The sequence below is a fragment of the Osmerus mordax genome, chromosome 17 (genome assembly GCF_038355195.1).
Source record: "Osmerus mordax isolate fOsmMor3 chromosome 17, fOsmMor3.pri, whole genome shotgun sequence".
NCBI classification, from domain to species: domain Eukaryota; kingdom Metazoa; phylum Chordata; class Actinopteri; order Osmeriformes; family Osmeridae; genus Osmerus; species Osmerus mordax.
In genome coordinates, this window is record NC_090066.1 from 9,409,856 (window position 1) to 9,431,815 (window position 21,960).

The 21,960-nt window shown below is 51.0% G+C and overlaps 2 protein-coding genes across 4 annotated transcripts; one reads left to right on the top strand and one right to left on the bottom strand.

The window, feature by feature from the left end:
* Nucleotides 1-671: 671 nt before the first annotated feature.
* On the bottom strand, nt 672-14,024 carry LOC136960113 (tetraspanin-12-like). Its single transcript, XM_067254453.1, has 8 exons — nt 13,542-14,024; nt 13,313-13,445; nt 12,685-12,767; nt 11,722-11,857; nt 7,892-7,957; nt 4,502-4,609; nt 4,152-4,295; nt 672-1,696 (listed from the first exon to the last, which is right to left on the bottom strand). The coding sequence occupies exons 2-8, from the start codon at nt 13,376-13,378 to the stop codon at nt 1,391-1,393; spliced, it is 909 nt and encodes a 302-aa protein (XP_067110554.1). The 5' UTR covers nt 13,379-13,445; nt 13,542-14,024; the 3' UTR covers nt 672-1,390.
* Nucleotides 14,025-14,832: 808 nt separating this feature from the next.
* Nucleotides 14,833-19,760, top strand: LOC136960254 (inhibitor of growth protein 3). Of its 3 annotated transcripts, XM_067254673.1 has the most exons (12): nt 14,833-14,947; nt 15,091-15,162; nt 16,039-16,139; nt 16,356-16,421; nt 16,772-16,868; nt 17,303-17,374; nt 17,547-17,663; nt 17,880-18,043; nt 18,163-18,362; nt 18,736-18,928; nt 19,069-19,107; nt 19,604-19,760. In XM_067254673.1, the coding sequence occupies exons 1-12, from the start codon at nt 14,920-14,922 to the stop codon at nt 19,718-19,720; spliced, it is 1,266 nt and encodes a 421-aa protein (XP_067110774.1). In that variant the 5' UTR covers nt 14,833-14,919; the 3' UTR covers nt 19,721-19,760. The 3 variants fall into 3 exon arrangements, 2 of the variants coding, with proteins under 2 accessions (XP_067110774.1, XP_067110775.1); XM_067254674.1 differs by lacking the exons at nt 18,736-18,928; nt 19,069-19,107; nt 19,604-19,760 and adding an exon at nt 18,566-18,589; XR_010878823.1 differs by lacking the exons at nt 16,772-16,868; nt 17,880-18,043; nt 18,163-18,362; ... (1 more) ...; nt 19,069-19,107; nt 19,604-19,760 and having other exon boundaries at nt 17,547-17,624.
* The last annotated feature ends 2,200 nt before the right edge of the window (nt 19,761-21,960 follow it).

The window sequence follows — 21,960 nt, forward strand, 5'->3', positions numbered from 1 at the left end:
AGTGAGGAAGAGAGAGGGAAGCGAGGAAGAGGGAGCGAGGGAGAGAGACACAGACAGAGAGGTGGAGAGACGGAACGAGGGAAGGTAAGAGAGATGAAGTGGAGGGGGGGGGGGGGACAGTGAGCGAGACAGAGGTAGAGGGAGGGAGATTAAGAAGCCAGCGGGGTTTTGTCCGGGGGACCACAAGCGCATCCATCCTCCCTCCCCCTCCTTTTAAACAGAGCTCCCATCCCATCCCTCTCGGACGTCTGAAGTCGAGTCATTACTCAAATGTGATTCACACATCAGGACTCCCACTTGTTCTCACCCTCCACGCACACGAGTACTCCCACTCTGTCTCCCCCTCCACACACACACACACTTTAGGACTCCCACTCTGTCTCCCCCTCCACACACACACACACACTTTAGGACTCCCACTCTGTCTCCCCCTCCACACACACATACATACAACACACACACATCAGGACTCCCACAGACACACACTCTGCCTCTACCCAAGGGTCATGCCCAAACCAAATCCATACATTCTTCCCCTGCACACTATCTGCTATGGGCTCGGAAGGATCTGACTGTGTTCATGTTGGAACTGGGACAGACTGGCCTGCATGTCAGTGTTAGCTGGACACCGCTGAAACAGGTTCTGAATGAATGACCGCGTGGTTGCAGAGTGGTTTGCAGAGAACGTGTATTTTCAAGCTGTCGTTTCGAACAGGGGAACATTGTGTCCAGCAACCCCTCAACATGTGGCTGGGCTCACGTTACCATGCCAGCAATCTATATTTCACACAGCTCGAAAATAATCAAATGTACAGACTTTAAACTCAAATACGTTGTTCTTACTGTAGCCAGTTAAGCACTCAAGATCACGCACCATTGCTTTTCAAACAGTGATATTACACCGACTGACGGTCGGCCATTAATATCTCTGACAGCTTATTTCATACGGCGTTGGGTTTTCCACTGTCCCAAGATACGCTACATTTAACGCGCGCCGTAGCAAAGGCCAGTGCTGACAACTCCACTTCCCATGATGCTTTCTGGCAGTTTTGTAGTCCTGCCAAGAGTTTGGCTGCAGCCGTTGTTTCCCTCAAGTCACACCATGGGAAACGCATGCTTCAGGGCAGAGTTACATTAAGACTTAAGGCTCCATACAGGATAAAAGCAGTCCTATGGTGTCTTCGCTAGTGGTGGTATTCCCATGGTTGTAGAGCAGTGATGCTAGGACGGTCAGACCAGACACAAAAGCTCCTGAATTGAGTGGTTAAATACCCAACAGAAGTCCTTAATAAGTCCTGGTTCAAAGTCATTTGACAATCCCAACTTTCTTTCCTTCTGTCTCTTGACCTCCACGCATGGTGTGATGATGGTGTGTGTGGGGGGGGGGGCGCTAGGACAGTCTCTCCATCTCAAACTGGGTGTGCCCGTTGACCGTGGCCGTGTTAGACCACGCCTCCTCCGGGTGGGTGCTCCCTGGCTTCGGGAGGTCGCCCTGGTGGGCGTGGTCAGCGCTCTGCGGGAGGTCTGGGGGCGGGGCGGGCTCGGGGGGCTTGCGGTCGTAGTAGAGCGCCCACAGCAGGGTCAGGGTCAGGGTCATGGCGAGGATCTGGGCCACGCCCACGGACACGCCCAGGAAGCGCAGCACCTGCAGCTGCTTTGTCCCGCGGATGAAACTGTAGACCTTTGGCCCGCAGCCCTGCGACACACACACACACATACATGGCTTTGTTATCATGTGAGCCGGATCTCGTCCAGTCCAGAGACGCATTCAATTCATGCAATATTCATATCGACGTTTAATATTTAACATTGTTTCCATGTTCTGCAGTAAGTCTGTTTTGTTTTTTCCTCGCCATAAGCTACATTGCTATTCTGGAGGTGTGACCTCTATATCAGTAACAGCTGTAGGCTCAAAATGAAAAAAGAAAACTCACACACAGTCTCACACACAATGAACCCAACAAACCCAAGGGACAGAGAGGGAGAGGAAAAGAAACAGAGAGAGGGAGGGAGAGAGAGAGAGAGATAGACCAGTTAACTACTATCTGGCAGTGAAATCTTCGCACAGGGGTGTTACATGCCAAACAGAGCTGCTACGGATGGACAGACAGACGGAGGGGGGGGGGTGAAGGGGAGGGAGAGAGACACTGAAATAGAGGGGATGGAGCAGGGAGGGGAAGAGAGAGAGAGAGAGAGAGAGAGAGAGAGAGAGAGATAGATAGAAAGAGGGAGGGAGGGAGGGAAAGTAAGGATAGGAAGGGATAGAGGGGGATTAGAAAGAGGGGAGAGAGAGGCGGGGGGAAAAGCTTTGGGAGTGGTGTGGAGGAGGGAGAGAGGGGGGAAGGTGGTGTCAGTGAGAGACACAGGCGGATGATTGAAAGTGGTGTTCATCCGCCCCTCCCTCACACATTCCCCTCTATGTACTCCCCTGCTGACTCATCGCCTCTGTTTCCCTCACGTAAACACACACACGCGCTCTTTTTCCCTGACACACCCGCCACATTTCGGCACTCCCACATACGGTACGCACAAGCACGCACACACACGCTTACCCTGACGTACCTGCTACAATTTTGTCTCCAATCCTGACCCCACACACACACACGCACACATTCCCTTCCTATAACATGCACACATACATAGATCCTATTTCGTCTCTCACACACACGCACGCACACACAGATGTGTTTTCATGCCTGGTTCGACATAATGGCACACGCCCCACAACATTCTCACCCTGTAAGGCGGTTCCCCCATGGTGGTACCGCTCACTCAACACACTCTGTCACTCTCCGACCTCCCTCCCTTCTTGACTTTCCTCACCCAGGTGAGTCCAGGTGTGCAGCCAGGGCCGGCACCTCTCACCCAGGTGAGTCCAGGTGTGCAGCCAGGGCCGGCACCTCTCACCCGGGTGAGTCCAGGTGTGCAGCCAGGGCCGGCACCTCTCACCCGGGTGAGTCCAGGTGTGCAGCCAGGGCCGGCACCTCTCACCCAGGTGACACCGGCAAGCGGTCAGGTATGTGTGTGGGGGTGGGAAGAGGTACAACACCTGGGCAGCAATGGGCAGGAGGTGTGTCAGTAGGGAGTCAGGTGGCTGAGCGGTTAGGGAAGCGGGCTGGTAATCTGAAGGTTGCCGGTTCGATTCCCGGCCGTGCTCAGTGACGTTGTGTCCTTGGGCAAGGCACTTCACCCTACTTGCCTCGGGGGGAATGTCCCTGTACTTACTGTAAGTCGCTCTGGATAAGAGCGTCTGCTAAATTACTAAATGTAAATGTAAATGTGTGTGTGTGTGAGGGGGAGGGGGGGGATAGAGGGTAAGTAAAGTGCTGCTTGAGGCTAAATACCCGATACATGGAAGGTGACCGGCGAAGAAGGTCAGACAAGGGGTAAGAAGGGTGTGAATGTGGATAGATGTGTGTGTGTGTGAGAGAGAGTGTTTATACACACACACATCGTTTGAGAGGCAAGTTTACAGTGGGGCTAGACAGGGACACCGATTCAGATGTAAACAGTGATGTTTGTAGCCTGGGGGGTTTGAAAAAAACGGAGTCAGCAAGATAGAGCTCTGCTTGGCAGGACTCTTGTAGTTGAGAGTGTTGTGTGTGTGTGTGTGTGTGTGTGCGAGCGCTTGTGTGTGTGTGCGGTTGTGTGTGCAAGTGCTCATGTGTGTGTGTGCGTTTGCGTGTCCGCACGTGTGCGATTGTGTTGCAAGCCGCCTCTCCTAGCTTGATTAGACGTAATAGCTACACTCTGTCACACCAACCTGGCAACCCAAGACCCAGAAGGCACACAACACTATCAGGTCTGGGATTGGATCTAATTGCTTTCAATGGATTTCTTTCCTCCAATGAACACCCCAGGTCATTTCCGACCACAAATAACCTGGATATGGGCTGCAAAACCTATTAAGTGGAAAAGTTCATTCCGAGTCATTATCATCCTCGTTAAAAGGCACAAAACTCCCATGAAGTTTTCAAGTTTTGCTCCTTCTACCATCACATGCGTCCATGCTGGGTTCATAAGTGAAATGTGTCCATTTTTGATGATGTCACAGGGGAGGCCATCATTGATCGTGCCGACTTATCTGACATCGGCCGAACTGCAATGGGGTCAAAAGTCATGAGCTGAGGGGGTTGGGGGGGTGCACTCACTTCTTGGTGGAGGTCGCTGAGGTCACGGTAGTGGGCGTGGCGAGCGCATCCCGGATACTGATTGGCGCAGCACGAGTCTGGGGGCCATTCCATCTCTGTCATCTCCAGCCAATCGGTGAAGTAGATTACCCCACAACACTTGAACTAAAACAAAAGCGAAAAGTGAAGTCTGACAACTCGACATACTACTTCAGCAAGAAACAACAACAAACAGTAAAACAGTTAGCAGTTAGCAATGCTGTGGGAAACTTCCTAAGACATCTCTAGACCACCAAACCCATATATATATATATGTACACAACGCCAACAGATAAGTCTTTGTTTGTCTGTTTGTGTTGTTAACCTCTCACCTCTGTTTGGAAGGTGTTCCAGGCGTGTGTGAGCCACTGGTAGCGCTGCAGGCCGTAGTTGGGCATCCTGGACTTCAGACTGATCATGTCTGAACGCTGCATGGACGGCTACCACACACCAACCAAGACAAAGCAGCACAATCACTCTGGTTAGCCTCTCCACATCACACCCTCAGCTCAGGTTATTGGGGTTATGACCACATTTATTGGCTTCCCGGAACAGAGGTGTGTGGGCGGGAACCTGTGTTCGATAGCACTCCTGATTCCTTCCTGCCCCGCCCTCCTGTGTTCGACTGTCTTTTTCCTCTTCCTGTTCTCGTCTCCTCCTTGCCTCCCGGTAGAAGTTGGCAGCACCGTGTGTTTTGAACAATGGAGCCTGATCTCAAGGGAGCCAAGGCTCGCCTCCAGACTCTCGGTCCCTCAAACGCTTAGCATGCAAAACGAGAGTCCTCGCTCCCTCCAATAAAACCCTACTCGGACTCCCCCTGGGCCTCTCCCCCCTCCTCCCCCCCCCCCCCTCTCCTCTACTTAATGAGCTTGTAATAAGCACACAACCAGCCCATTACCCAGGATTCCCCTGGGGTCAGACGGGTCGCCGTCCTAACACGACTGGCTTCGGATGTTGCAACAATACAATACAATCCTTTCTCCTCAGGGCTGCGTCCTTTCTCCTCTGCTCTTCTCCCTGTACACCAACAGTTGCACCTCCAGTCATCCGTTCGTCAAACTCCTGAAGTTTGCGGACGACACCACCCTTATTGGGCTCATCTCTGGTGGAGACGAGTCTGATTATAGGTGGGAAGCGGCCAACCTGGTGACCTGGTGCAGCCAGAACAACTTAGAGCTCAATGCTCTTAAGACAGTGGAGATGGTTGTGGACTTCAGGAGGAACACAGCCCCCACTCACCCCCATCACCCTGTGTGACTCCCCAGTCAACACTGTGGAGTCCTTCCGCTTCCTGGGCACTATCCTCTCCCAGGACCTCAAGTGGGAACTGAACATCAGCTCCCTCATCAAGAAAGCACAACAGAGGATGTACTTCCTTTGGCAGCTGAAGAAGTTCAACCTGCCAAAGACAATGATGGTGCACTTCTACTCAGCCATCATTGAGTCCATCCTCACCTCCTCCATCACCGTCTGGTACGCTGCTGCCACTGCCAAGGACAAGAGCAGACTGCAGCGTATCATCCGTACTGCTGAGAAGGTGATTGGCTGCAATCTGCCTACCCTCGAGGACCTGCACACCTCGAGGACCCTGAGGCGAGCGAGGAAGATTGTGGCCGACTCCTCCCACCCTGGACACTCCCTGTTTCAGTCACTCCCCTCCGGCAGAAGGCTGCGGTCTATCAGGACCAATACCTCACGCCACAAAAACAGTTTCTTCCCTTCCGCTGTTGGCCTCTTCAACAAGGCCAAGGGACCACACTGACTCAAATGACTTCTTGCTTAAAACACACTGCTTTTGCACTGCACCACAACATGGTATCTTGTACATTTGTATTTTTTGTAATATTTGTATTTTTGTATTTTTATATTGTAATTTACGGCAACTTATATTTATCCCACTTAGTACTGCTAGTTTATGTACCCTTAGTATAGTTAGTCCACATATTTAAATTTTAGGTATATGTTTATTGTATGCACCTTCCTGCCAAAGCAAATTCCTTGTCTGTGCAAACTTTCATGGCGAATAAATCCCTTTCTGATTCTGATTCTGATTCTGATACCCATAAGGCCTTGGAGGACAGGCATATCATTCTCTGATTAGGTGAGGGCCTGGGGTCACTGGAGGTGAGTAAGTGGTGGACGGGCATAAATGTACGAACGCAAACACACACACACACACACAAACACACACGACACACACACGCCACACACACGACACACCCTCAGGCAGAAGGCCAGGTGACACAGGTGCCAGCACAAAATCACCCTTCTTTTGTTTTCAGTACACAGTAGCCAGGGGCAGGTGCAACACACACACGCACACACCTGCATGGCAGGAGCGAGTCCCACCTGCCATGAAGGGACATCAAAGCCATCATGAAAGGTCTTTCAAGATGGTGATAAGCCCTGGCGGGGGAGGGGCTCCCCAGTAGGGGAGAAGCCGTTGTAATCGAGAGCCCTGCCATTGTATTCATACAAACACTGTTCCAGAGGGGGAAGGTGTGTGTGTGTGGGTGGGGGGGGGGGGGGGGGGGGGAGGGAGGGAGGAGAAGGGGTCATTGGGACAAAGTGGGTGAGAACACGCCTGTACTCACCACTTGTCACGTCAGTGCCATGAGTTCTTGTGAGTCTGATTGACCAGTTCTTTACTTATTCTACTAGGTTTATTTGGTAGGAGTATTTGGTTACAGTTCACGTCAAGCATAGACACAATTTGGGGTAGTACAGATACCTTTTATTTGCGTTGCAGGATCCATACTGAGCAAATGTTTGTTTCATTTCTGCATACTCATGTTTCTTTGTTTAGATCCACCATTCAGGACTCTGGTTTGGGAGACGCCCAGCACTTCCTGATTTTATGGTTGAGGTGATGTCATGGATGACAGCACTGGTTAAACCAAGTGGTGGGGTGTTATTTTTTTTTGTATTAATGTTTATTTTGGGCTGTGTGATGTGTTGTAGATTTAGGGGGGGGGCTGTTTACCTTGAGTGTACAGCCTGTAGAAGTATATATGGGCTGGGGAAGTAGGCCTGGGACCAGATTTAGCGTCACCTTCAGAATCGGATGGGTGAGATCACCCTCATCTTGGTTTGGGCGGTCTGAAGAGGGCTATGGGTAGGAGACCCACCCTATAAAGACAGTGAAGGTTTGCTTTAGAGGGGGGAAAGGTTGTGCTGCTACAACCAGGTCACTTTTGTTTGGAGTTATTATGATTTGATATTCTGTTCATTATTTTGGTTTCTTTTGCTTCTGTTTCTTTTGGTTCTTGTATTGAAGGGGGGGGGGGCACATTTTCTTACCCTTGTTTTGGTTTGGGTCTTTTCTAGTTCTGTCCTCTAAAGTCTGCTCTGCTTCCACATCGTGTGGAGAAGTGGGTAACCCTGGAAAGTGTGGAGAGATTGTCCCCTAGTTTAATGATTTAGCCACTCCAGGCAGGGCCTCCACAGCTGTGTTCTCTCCTGGGGGGTGGGGGGGGGGAATGGAGGGGATCCCGTTCTCTTACTCCCCTCGGCCATGTTGTTTACCCCCCCCCCCCCACCCCCCACCCCGGTCAAACGGCGAGCGAGCCAGGGTGCCTGGGAGCCTAGCCGGACATGGCTGGCATTTCTGGATTATTCTTAGCACGGCGAGACCTAAGGAGCGCCTAGCGCCGCGCAGAGACGCGACCTTGAGGCGCGGAGACGCACGGCAGGCAGGAGGACGGGAACGGGGGACAGCTCACCTCGTCATAGTTCCACACGCCGCTGGCCAGCTCCACACAGAAGATGACCAACAAGCTGCCAAAGTACTGAGAGAGAGAGAAAGGGAGAAGGAGAGGGAAAGGGAGGAAGGGGAGATATAGGGGGGGAGAGAGCGAGAGAAAGAGAGAAAGAGAGAAAGAGAGAAAAGAGAGAAAGAGAGGAGGGGTAAGGAGAAAGAGGGGAAGAGGGAGACAGAGGAGAGAGAGACAGGCAGGGAGGGAGTGTGAGAGAGAGGGGGACATAAAGAGAGACTGTTTAGATACGAGGCAGCGAGAGACGGGATCTGTGTAGCGTCGTCCTACGTGACGGTCCAGTGTTTGTGCGACGGCCGTCCGTCTGATGGATCGCCATGGCAATGATGGCGTGGCCCGCTGCTTCTTCCGCAGTAGCGCCGATGACAAAACACTCTTTTGTTATCTCCTCTCTGCCCAACATGTCTGTCGACCTGTCGCCATGCGCACACACTCACACACACCAACACAAAAGCATGTCTACGCCTCCAAACAAACAAGCCGATGCCAAGTCATGAATTTCATTCAACAGACACCCCATGTAAACACAACTGTGCACACACACACACACATATCTTACAAAGATGAATGTGTGTGTCAGCCATTCTATTACAGAGCTGTCAATGTTAGCTGCCATGGCTGACAACCTGTTTGTTTGGAGATTGTAAATATTAGTGTCAGACAGATGGCTCTGCCTGGCCTCTGTTAGTGTTGAGGTCCATTTAGAGCATGCCAGACCCAAACAATACACACACACACACACACACTCAGACAGATAATTCCACCAACCTAAGCCAGAGACTTCTCCCCACTCTAAACCTCTGTACTGTCTACATCTTCCTTTATAAATACGTTTTCAAGTAGCTAGACGCAAGTGAACTCTCCAGCCCTCGGCACCCTCTCCCCCTTCCCATACACATACCAAACCATACACGCTCGCACAGCTTTCTGACAAGGAAGTCTTCGGAGGTGAGAGGAAAATATAAACCTAGGCCTCACTGAGTGCGGACCCTGTACGTTATCCGTGTCAGAAAGACCACGCAGACACAACCGGAGGTTAGCGCGGGGTCACACGCTCTTAAGAACGACACGGGAGAGGGTCTAGGTTCTTCCTTTCTTCTGAGCAGATGAACACCCCCACTAGGGAGGGAGGGAGGGAGGGAGGGAGGGAGAGAGGGAGGGAGGGAGGGAGGGAGGGAGGGAGGGAGGAGGGAGGGAGGGAGGGAGGGAGGGAGGGAGGGAGGGAGGGAGGGAGGGAGGGAGGGAGGGAGGGAGGGAGGGAGGGAGGGAGGGAGGGAGGGAGGGAGGGAGGGAGGGAGGGAGGGAGGGAGGGAGGGAGGGAGGGAGGGAGGGAGGAGAGCATGAAAGAAGACATGGGGGGGTGGAATGAGGAGGACAGGAGGAGGAAGGTTCGTGCGAGGAAGGGAGAGGGGTGCGTTTAGTCTTAAGTACGGACAGACTATTTTTACACGACCTTTTCCTTGCGCAGTAAGAGCGCACGAGGGTTCTAAGTCCCAGCCAAGTCCCAGTCCTCACACACACACACACACGATCACACAAGGCCTGTGCACATAATAGGGATGTAACGATACACTCAGCTCACGATTCGATACTTATCACAATACTGGGTTCACGATACACTACGTATCACGATATTTTGAACAATGTTTCAAATGAAACCAAAATCCGATTCACAGATCTATTTCCAAAACCTTTAACATTTTCAATTACTTTCTCTGTTTTACATCCATTTAGTTAACTCGGTTTCTGCGATTTTCTGTTAATGCACGCGTGATGCAGGTGCATTGTAGGTCGCCTGCTGGTAGCTCAACCAATAGGTTAAAACGGACGTCATATTGCATCGCGATATATATTGTGCCACGATATCTTGTTACACCGCTAGCACGTAACCATCGCAGGTTCACAGATCAAGCCATTTGTTCGCACGTCCCCAAAATGAAGACTAGTTCCCATGCTTGCGGACCTAACACTGAAGTCTTCACCACAGCCGCTGTGTGTATGCGCTTGGGTGCAGGTGCGCGTGTTTGATCAGATAGGCACATAAGTAGAGTATAAAAAGGATGTGGAGGGCTGGGGGTGGGGGGGGTGGGGTGGGGGGACAATGTGCGTCTTCTTTTCCAGGGCTGGCCCCCCCGCTGAAAGGGACGCCCCGGCTGGTGAATGGGCCGGCCCCGTAACCCGAGCGCCATAACCGCCTCGCAACCTCCAGCCCCCCGGCCTGACCCATGGCGTCAGGCAGACACGGATAGCCTTCCCCATTGTCCCCCTCACCCAGATCCAGCCATCCCCACGGCGAGCCGTGAGAACCTTCGGAGGGCCAGAGAGCGGACGGGCGGGGAGAGAGACAGAGAGAGAAACCGACAGAGAGACTCGAGTGGAGAGATGAATGGAGTCCCGAGAGATGGACGGGGTGATGGAGGGGTGGGAGACTACAGAAGGAGGGAGAGGGATGGGGAACACCCAGGATATGGACACTTTGGTCAGAGAAACCAGAACAGCCCCACCCCACACACATGCAAGCCACCCTGTCTGTTCCTCTCCTTCTACTGTTCCTGACTTAATGGAGTTGCCTCGGTCTGGAACGAAGCTTCGGGCATAACCCCGACGTTAAATTGCAGTTTCTAATTTCAGGTCCTCTCTTTTGCCTCAACATTTTGGGCCTCTTGATCCTCCCTGGTTTATTAAACCTTTCTACTTCATCCTCCATCCTGAAGTCTTTCTCTTTCTCTGCTCCTGCACACCTCTCTCTGTCTCTCTCTCTCTCTCTCTCCGTCATCCCGGGGTAACAGATTTGAGTGATTGAGCCGGATAATCACACCTTATCTGTCTCTCTGACAGATGTGTGGGAAGGGATTCAGCTCTCTCTCTCTCTCTCTCCCTCCCTCTCCCTCTTACCTTCTGTCTCTCTCTCACACCCTTCCCACCTCTCTCCCTTCATTCATCTCCATCGCCCCCTTCCGTTTCTCTCTGCATCTCTCTCCCTCTCTCTCTCTTCCTCTCCCACACCCTCCCACGGGCGCGTTCCCCAACACCGCACTTTGCCTCTCTCCCCTCTCTCCTTCTCTCTCCGGCCATCCATCAGGGCCCAGGGCCCCATAACTCAGCGAGGCTCAGACAGGAGCACGGTGAATAGTTTTACAGCTGTACTTATCCACGGGAGCATCCCCGCTATCCAACCCCTGCCCCCCTGCCCCCCCTCCCCCAAACGAACGCAGGCGCCGTAGGTCAGAGCTCGGCGCGCCTGGAGGCGTTTCCCTAACGCCACGCTTCGCTCTCTTGGAAGGTTGATGAACGACCGTCGGGGGGGCTGGGGGAGGTTGGGGGAGGTTGGGGGGCGTCTGATGGAGAAGCGCGTAAAATCAAGGATGAATCTGAAGCCCTCCGGGTTCTCGGTAGCAGAGGTGCGTGCGTTCACTAGATTTACAGACCGCGGTTGGAGTGTTTACGGGGGCACACTAATGCAGCTTTATTGAGACAGCGCAGACTGCAGCCTGTTAAAGGTTACAGGACGATAGGAGAGACGGATACAGAGCCCATGCTGGTTGGTTGTGTGAGTGTGTGTGTTAGTCTGCGAGTGTTGATACAGTGTGTCAATGAATGCTGCATGCAAATGAAGGTCCTGTAAATTTGCAACTAACACCGCCAGTTGAAGAAACCGTGACCTAGAACAACCATAATTGCGATCTGCCTCTCCAACAAAACTACATGAGCTCATCCCAATTTCCATAAGCACACACGCACGCACACACACCACACACACACACTTATTGAACACATACCCAGGACAGAAGGAGAAGATTGCATTTCAGTGTGCCGCAGTAGCCCACCATAGCCACGATGATTAGAAAACAGCACACAGCAATGATGACTGGATGCACAGCCGGGGAATACGTGAGGACAGCAGCTTCTTCCAGCCTAGAAAGAGAGATAAAGAGGGAGAGATAGATAAAGAGAGAGAGAGGGAGATAGAGAGAAAGGGAGAGGCAGAGAGAGGGAAAGGCAGAGAGAGAGAAAGGGAGAGGGAGGTGAGAGAGGGAGGAAGAGAGAGAGAGAGAGAGAGAGAGAGAGAGAGAGAGAGAGAGAGAGAGAGAGAGAGAGAGAGAGAGAGAGAGAGAGAGAGAGAGAGAGAGAGAGAGAGAGAGAGAGAGAGAGAGAGAGAAAAGAAGACAAGAGGGGGAGTCACTCATCAGAATTTCTTGGCAGGCTTTTTGTTTATTTATCTCCCCTTCCTGTTAGCCTCTCTCTCTCCCTCTCTATTTTTTCCCACTCCTCTCATACCATCCAGAGCCTGCATCATTATGAATACAGTACAGTACAGGAAGTGAGTGTACACAGGGTGAGAGGGTTACACTGTAGGAATGTGTTCGACCGTGTACCACTTTGTCATCAACTTGCCACCATGTTACCAGAGAACACAGAGTAGCATAATGGACAGAATAGGATCATGGAAAACCACAAGACTAATGTTGAAGATAAAAGCTGGCATTTAGAACTTCTAATGCATGTCAAGAGAGATGTGCTCACGATTGGGAGGACTAACAGCGTGTAGGATTTACTGAGATATAAGATCACCGAGCCAACCCTTTGCACAGCTTAATCCTCCAGTCCTGTCACACCCTTCTCTCCCCCCTACTTCTCTCCACGTCCTCCCCTCATCTCTGGATGCCCCTCGCCCCGCTCTTCCAGCGCTTTCCTTCCCCCCCCGTCTGTCGTTCTGTCTGTGGGGCTGCCCTGTTGCTCACCTGGTGTGGGCTGTCAGGGTGAGCACAGTGTTCAGGTAGTCCCTGAGCCAAGCTGCCACGCCCAGCACACATACCGACATGAGCTGAGAGAGAGGGGGGGGGGGGAGACAAACAGAGAGAGACAAACAGAGAAGCAGAGTTACACAAGCATTGTTGCAATGCCATCTACAGTGAAATATATATATATATATATTTATAGAATGAGATATATTCTGGCTGCAGGGAAAGTTATAAGAGCTAAATATGTCCAAGAATTATCCTTGGACAAATGTTGCTTCGGGGCAGTCTGCCTTATGTTAGACACTCCCCAAGCATTGGAGCCTATCACTTTTTATTGCCTAAATGGCATTCGGTGGAATGCGTAACATGCATTCAGTTTGCGCATACTTGGGATGCAGAATGCTCACAAAGTATGGAGTAGGATATACGCAGTTGGCTACACTGAGATCGAATCATTCCTTATCGTCACATAAACGTTAGGCGCGGCTTATAGCGAGCACGCACGCACGCACAGTGGGCAAAGAGGTATATTGATGGGTGGGTAAAGAGTTCGAAAAGTTGGCTACGGGGTGTAACGTGAGCGTGGCGCCTATCCGGCCACCTGCTCGGTGGTATCCTCTCCTCTTACCCAGAAGAGTAAATTGAGAGCGTAGAGCAGGCAGCGGAGGCACCTCACCGCGTCCTCGCGAGCCATTCTGAGCGCAGCAACTGGTGGCCAACAGTCCTCATCTTAACCGGTGCCACCATGGCAACATATTTCACTGAAAACAAATACGAGGAGATGGGGAATCAAATTAGAGTCGAATTGATCCCTCTCTCTCTCTCTGTAACAATGTCCCGCGCGTCAAACAGCCTACCGCTTTTACACGTCACATGTGCGGACGCTGATGCGCTTTTCCGATGTCTTGTTTTAGTAGCCTCAGTATATCCGTGGGAAGTTCCAGTAAGCATTCACAACAGGTGGTTTCTTACTTTCCCCGGCGTTGAATGATGGAGTGTGCGGATGAGCGCTCAGCGGTGCTGACATATCCAAATCAATCATCACTCACTTAGCAAGCCCGCATGCGAAAAAACATATCCGGAACATTACACTAAAACACCTTGTTTTGGGGCTTAGGGGGCAAAACCAACATAGATCCAAATACTACAGTGTTGGAATAATCATGTAGTTGTTCTCGGACAATCTTAAAAGAAAATCCTAATTATAATTCCTCGCGGATGCAAGTCCTAAAAGAAGGAGGCTGGTCGATATCCAACAAGATTCCTCTCGTCCAGCTTCAGATATTTATCTCAAATTGGTCAAAAACATCTACTTGGGGCCGCATCGTCCTACCAAAGAGCCGAGTTGATCAACTCGGTCCTGTCAGTTCAACTTCTGCATATTTAAGAGTGGCCAAACTTGCACTCGCAGCCTGGTGTGTCATGCGGGGGCGGTCCGCAGGGTCCTAGCGCTTCGCATAATTGCATCTCCAAATACTGTAGAGGCCTCTGTAGCTAGCTTCCTTGGAGAGGGAAAGAATGCGGCCAGCTATAGCCCTCCTCCTCGAGATAGCATGCCTAGGTCAAGAGGTCAGATCTAGAGAGTGTTATTGTCTAGGCCTGGGGGGAACTGAATAGAGACTAAGGCTTTAACTAGTGTAGCAGTCCCCAATGAATTAGAAGGAAAGTACTGCTGAGTTTGCTGTTATTGTTTATTTGTGTGTGTGGTGTGTGTGTTTGTTTGTGTGTTTGTGTGTGCGCCTGCGTATGCGTGTGCGAGAAAGAGATAGGGACGGTGATTGTGTGGGTGTTGTGTGTGTGTGCGCGCACATACTGTAAATAAGACATAGCCTAGGGTTATGGGATAGGCTAAATGATGCGGAGAACAGAGATCTCTTATCACACAAAAAAAGTATGTATTTATTAAACTTATGTAATGTAAATTACGTAAGTACATAAAATTATGTAAATCTTTAGTAAAGTTGCATTATTTCTTTTGAGTAAGTGCAGTCTTTTTATCCAGGTTCCAATTTTGCAATCCAATGAACTACAAGTACCACAATGCTTCGTAGTTAGAAGTCGATGTCTACGCATTTTCATGCTTGGCCAATAATACTACGATGTGTTGATTACGTCATGTTCTCTGACCTCCGTTTGTCAGTGGACATTTTTTTGTTCGTGAAACAGCGGCTGGCGGCGCCATATTGAAAGACCCAAATTCTTCTAATAAACGTTAAAAACATCGCATTTGCCAAGATGCTGTACCTAGAGGATTATCTCGAAAGTGAGTATACAATCCACACGTTACACGAGTGTCGCAAATGGTGCATTTAATCATTTTAGTGTGCGTTAATTTCGAGCTCGCGCGTTCGGTCTGTTAGCCTAGCAATGCTAGCTGGTGAATTGGCTTTTTCTTCTCCCTGGCAGTGATCGAGCAGCTACCCATGGATCTCCGCGACAGGTTTACGGAAATGAGGGAGATGGACCTGCAAGTTCAAAGTAAGCGGCATGCACGAGTCACACCCACACTCAGTACCGGCACCCAACAAAGCGCTGCAGCTTCCATAGTATTTCTACGAGTAGGCTAGTTAACTTAATAGTGTTGTTTGGAAGTCATACACGTTTTGCACGTTATTAACTATTTTTTATGAAGAAGCTAGATTGCTCATTTAGATGGTAAACAAGAAGCTGAACGTCTGAAACTATAGCTAGCTGGCATAAGTTGGATACATTATTTTTAATCAATCTAGTTTATTGTTACATCCAGTTGTACAGATACAAAGTAGAAAAACATACATGGCATTGTCCCAACAGCAGAGTTGCAGCAAAATATATCTGGGTATATGAGTATATCAGATAGGTATTACTGTAAGATCAGTAATAATTAAATGAATAAATTTCAAAATACAAATAAAAAGATAACATGTCATACATTATAGATAGAAAAACAACCCGATTGTAATTATATTTGGCATTTGCACTCTTAGTTTCAGATAAGTCAAACTTACAAGCACTTGCAATTACGTTTACATTTAGTCATTTAGCAGACGCTCTTATCCAGAGCGAGTTACAGTAAGTACAGGGACATTCCCCCTAAGGCAAGTAGGGTGAAGTGCCTTGCCCAAGGACACAACGTCATTTTGCACAGCTGGGAATCGAACCGGCTACCTTCCGATCAATAGCCCGATTCCCTAACCGCTCAGCCACCTGACCACCCCAATTAAAAACTAGAATTGCATTGTACAGATGTGCCGGATTGAAAGCTCGCACAGAGACCGGCATTTACTGGTCTGGAGCAGTGTGTTCTCATCCACTCTAGCCCTGAAGCCCACACGCTTATCCATGTCCGAAACTCACTGTTTCATCGTGTCTTAGATGCAATGGACCAGTTGGAGCAGAGGGTTAACGAGTTTTTCGTCAACGCTAAGAAAAACAAGCCCGAGTGGAGGGAGGAACAGATGGAGGTGATCAAAAAGGTACCCGGTGTCAATAACCTTCACCACACACACACACGCACTCCTAAAACACATGGGCAGAATGCGCTGGAATTCTGTGTTAACACCATTTTTAATCTGGGAAAAGCTGTTGACACCGATGTTATACCAATGCATATTTTTGCCGTCGTAAACGCACTGCGACGCGCTCAGATGAATGTCATTATTCATAGCTGCTGCTGTGTCTCCCTCCTCCAGGACTATTATAAAGCCTTGGAAGACGCAGACGAAAAAGTACAGCTGGCCAATCAGATTTACGATCTGGTAAGGGGGAAAAGTTGGTGTTTCTGCTGGATCCTGTTAGTTGCACGGGTTATCTGTTTGGATGCAGTCGGTTTAGAAGCATGAGAGGCACACTCGCAGTCCAGAGATGCTCTGTTTTACGGGACGAATGGGATTTCGTAAAGCCACCACCGTGCCATGTTTCCTTCAGCCCACTAGGCGGCAGCACAGCACCGCAGACAACCTGGCACGTCTCGGCCGGTCATGCACCTCACCCGTTGCGTGTTGCCTGCGAGGCGTTTAACGCTGTGGGGGGCTGGGATGTGTAGTGTGGGTGTGAACCACGGTGGGGGGCTGTACTGAGCGCTGACGGGGCTGTGGTGTGGTCACAGGTGGACCGTCACCTGAGGAAGCTGGACCAGGAGCTGGCCAAGTTCAAGATGGAGCTGGAGGCCGACAACGCCGGCATCACCGAGATCCTGGAGAGACGTGAGTGGCGGCTGTCAATCACCCACACCTGAGCCCCGCCCTCACCTGAGCCCCGCCCTCGGCCGGCTGTCAATCACGCTCCCCACTACACCCGTTCCTATTTGACCGACCGGAGTTCCGGACTTGCCGTGGGCCATGTGTTCTTGGTGAAAGGGGGTTTGTGGGCCGTGTGTCGGTGTGTGGATATGCGCACCTCCGCTAGGGGGCAGTGTTGGTCTCGCAATCCCTCACTTGGTGCCCTGACACCCCTCTTGTGACTGAACAGTCCACTCCAGATCTCTCCCAGTCCTGACTCCAGCACTTTCTTCCCTTTTATGTCTGCCTATCCATGGAGAAAACACGGTCTCACTGGAACTACTGCAAAGAATTGAAGAAAAAAGATGGATGATTATTGTGTCTCTCTCTCTCCCCCACCCCCCCCCCCCCCCCAACAGGTTCCCTAGAGATGGACAGTCCCTCTCAGCCGGTCAACAACCACCACGTCCACTCACACACCACAGTGGAAAGTAAGGACACACACATCCGCAAAGTCCAAACACACACGCACCCAGACAGGGTCATCAGGTCTGGATGTTGTTTTCTAAATCGGGTCCAAGTCATGCTGTTTTTAGATAGATACATATTAGATCGCCAGGCTTACCAAGCACTGTCGTGTGTGTGTGTGTGTGTGTGTGACAGAGAGGAAATACACCACGCCAACACACCACACCACAGAACACGTCCCTGAGAAGAAGTTCAAATCTGAAGCCCTGCTCTCCACGCTCACATCAGACGCCTCCAAGGAGAACACGCCAGGTAACGCCACACACATTCACACACATTCACACACATTCACACACATTCACATACACTGCACTGGCTGTGTTCAATTCAATTCAGTTTACACTTTCTTGCTGTGTCATTGACTCACTGGCTTCCTTGTCTTTTCCTGTCCACGCCCTCACCCCCCTTCTCTCCCTCTCTCGCTCGTTTGCCCCCCTCATTTCTATCCTGCCCCCCCCTCCCCCCCAGGCTGCCGCACCAACAGCACGTCCTCAGCCACTAACAACGTGTACAGTGTGAACTCAGGGCAGCCCCTGGTCTCCTACAACCTCAGCTCTCTGTCCAGCGGGGCCGGGGCCGGGGCAGGGGCCATCACCATGGCAGCAGCACAGGCCGTGCAGGCCACCGCACAGGTAACACACGCACACCTACCTGACTGGGTGCTGCTCAACGCAGGACAGGGTTTTTTTTCTCAAGAGCTTTTTGACTGTTGTACCTCTTCATACTGTGCGTGTGTGTGTGTGTGTCCCAGATGAAGGAGGGCAGGAGGACGTCCAGTCTGAAGGCCAGCTACGAGGCCATCAAGAACAGCGACTTCCAGCTGAACCGGGAGTTCTCCCTGTCCCGGGACACGGCTGGCTACTCCTCCTCCGCCCTGGCCAACACCCTCACCCAGACCCTCGCCCCCGCCACCGCCTCCTCCGACTCCCGCGGGGGGGGGCGCAAGACCAAGTAAGACGCGCGCACACACACACAGCCGCATACTGTATACACGCTCTCTCACACACACACACACACACACACCAGCTCGCTCAGAGGACCACCAGGGTGACTATGAAGGCATCATAGCATGATGGTGCCATTTAGTCTCACCACATTGTGAGTTATCCCTGAAGTCAGTCTGCTGTTGCTCGTGATCACCCTATCTGGCACAGGGCACCAGTCTTGTGATGTCACACCCCCGTTGTTTCAGGCAACGCTGTCGAAGACGCCAGTAGACGCTCCCGAGCAGCGAGGACCGATCCATAAAGGTCCGTCTTAACTCTCGTCTGACCCCCCCCCCCCCCCCCCCCCCCCCCCTCTCTCTCTCTCGTCCCGTCTGCAGAGGCAGCACCAAGTCTTCCAACCACCAGTCGTCCTCCTCGTCCTCGTCCTCCTCGCTGTCCTCCTGCTCCTCGTCCTCGGCCCTGGCCCAGGAGCTGTCCCAGCAGGCCTCTGCGCTGCCCGAGGCCGACACCAACAGCCAGGTGGACTGGAACTACGACCCCAACGAGCCCCGCTACTGCATCTGCAACCAGGTACAGGATTACTGTCGCGTGTGCGCACACACACACACTCACACACACTCAGGCTGACTGCCACATGTGTACACACAAACACACGCCTTTCACTCTGACAGACACACATGTTCACTAAAAGAGCCTCACTCCTTTTCCAGGTGTCTTATGGAGAGATGGTGGGCTGTGATAACCAGGATGTAAGTACCAGTTTACCTTCATCCAGAACTTTATCATGCTGGGGGATACCCCCCCCCCCAGAGTCCTACCTATCTAACCAACCCCCCCCCCCCCCCCCCCCCACCCCCAAAGATCCTACCCTCCATCATGTCATCTAATTACATTTTTTTGAACTACTACATACAGAAGGATTAAACCGCTTCATGTATTTCAATATTTACATGTTAATATTTAAGCAATGAACTGCGAAGTGAAATCCTATTCTTTATAAACATTTATTTATGCAATTAAGCCGATTATCAATGATACGGTTTGAATAAATACTCGATGGCATATATCAACGGCATGAAATGAAACCAACAAATGGCCACAGTCTGTCTGGATGTCTTCCAGCTAGGAAGCGGAGAAAAGGCTTTCCAGGAGTAGTGACTGGATGAGTCACTAGAACATCAGTCCTGGTGTGTACTGCTGGTGGTGAGAGCCAGGCTGACTGTGTGTGTGTGTGTGTTCCCACAGTGCCCCATCGAGTGGTTCCACTACGGCTGCGTGGGGCTGACAGAAGCCCCCAAGGGGAAGTGGTACTGCCCCCAGTGCACCGTTGCCATGAAGAGGAGAGGGAGCCGCCACAAATGAGACCCTTCCCCCTGCGTCCAGGACCCCCCCCCCCCTACACACACACCCTGCAGACCCCCCCCCAATCCATCTCCTAATTAACTGCCACTAAACCCCCCCCCCCACTCCACCCCGTCACTAGAGCGGACCTGCGGTGGACACAGAGAAGACTCGTCTGCCTGTGTGACCTTTCATAGAGGTCAGGGGTCACTCAGGGTCAAACCCTTTTGGTTTTTGGAAGAGGTTTGGATGGAGGAAAAACGGCACAGGAAAGAATTCCTCATACTCCTCTCCCTGCATAAATGAGGAATGGTGAACTCTTGTGCCCGCCATCGACCAGTAACCCCCCCCCCCGCCCCAATTACATGCCCTCATCAGAATTGGATTGCTCGCCTTTCCTCTGTGACAGAGGGCCACACCCACCCTCCTGCTTCCACGCATGGTCGCAAGAACTGCTCATCAGAGGAAGCTGTAGCGAGGGCGCCAATGATTATTTGGCCTGGGAAATGTAGTCCACGGGTGCTTGTTGGACTACAACTCCCAGGCTTTCGATTTTTGAACTCTAAACCATGTTGAAATGTAACTATGACTTTGACCACAGTGTTTGTGTTCATGGTGACTGGGATGGAGACGCCGGTAACGTGTTCCGCTGTCCGCGTGTGACTGAGTCCCCATTGAGTCTCTTAAAAACTAGTTTTCTGAATATACAGTATAAGAACAAAGTCATAAGTGAAGCTGGTATGTGGATGTGTGTGTGTGTACCGTGCGTGTGAGTATGTGTACGTGTGTGTATGTGTCACTAGTCATTCTGCACTGAGATGGTGTGTACAAGTTTCCAGAGATGTAGAAAAAAAACTCAATAAAATGATCAAATTCTTTTGATAAATGTTGTTGGCGTTGTACGTTTTTGCAGCGAACCCGTTTTTGGATGCAATCTTCTATAATTAATGTTAAATGATTTTGTATTTGTTTCAGGTTCGTTTGGTAATGAAGTGCTTGTTTCATTACGTTCATTACGAACAATCCTGTACGTTTTTAATAGCCGTGTTCACCTGTTAGTGATTGCGGTTGTGCTGGAATCTGACTTGGGCCAGCGTAAGGACACGTAAATTTGACATTTATAAATTGTTTTTGCGTGTTTGGCCCCTGTTGCCGTTAACGTAATTCAACACAATTCAAACTACCAGTTTATTTTATGTAACAGGCGAAGATGTGTGCCACAAATAGCAGAGAACACCAGTGTTCCACCAGACATAGGAATGAAGAGGGGGGCAGGTCTCGACCCCCTACAGAGAAGGCATGTGTGCGAATTTAGACCGCTCCGTGTGTCGTGTGGAATTTAAAAACTCGTTTCGGTGCGAGAACCAAAAGCGCCTCGGCTACGCTGACAAAGCTTGCATGATCCGTGCTCAAATTCCCTTGTTCTTCCTCCATTGAAGTTCCCGTCTGAAAAGCAGCAGCAGCCCTGTGCGTGCACTATAATCTAGCAGTCCTCGAGGAGAGGAAGCGTCTGTTTACTTTTTCTTTGGATTAACCCAAACCAGGTGGACTCGCCTCCGCGCACACAGGCGAGCTCTTCAGTAGTTAGAGAACGTCTCTTATCGTTTATTGCTGGGCGGGCTTCTGGTTGTGGAGTTATTTCTATAACTCCATAACTCTCTGTTCATGTGTAGCGGGAGACTTTGTGCGCTGGTTCAAGGAGAGGAATGGGATAGTTTTCTGACAGCGCGGATGAGCGCAGTGTGTGATCTCGGTCATGAGGTCCGTTATTCGAGTGTTTTTCAACTGACTTTTTCATTCTTTCGGGTAAAGAGAAACAACATTGTAACCCGGCCCGCCACGACGTGCTGAAAGGACACGATAGCTTCTGTGTTAAAGGTTAGACGTTGGAGCGTATATTTCCCGTGGATTTTAAAGCGCCCCGTCTTTTTCTGGAATTCTTGAAGTGCGTGTTTGGCCAAGTGTAACCGCTCCCTACCCGTCTAATGGGTTGGGAGAGCGGCCAGTGGTTTGAGTGGGATGCAGGGACGTAAACACCGTTTAATGTTATGCCTTGTGCCAATAGCCAACAAAGTTCTGAGAGAAGCGGGGATGTTCCTCTGGCGCTTGTGGACGCTGCGCCGTAGGTATTGCTCTGGGCCGTTATTGCTTCTGGGGGTAGCGGTATGTCTCTTCTACCAGACCCTGGTGGTCGCGCGGAGCAGGTTCAAGTCCAGCCAACCCGCGTCTGATGAGCGCAACAAGTCAGAGATGATGGACAC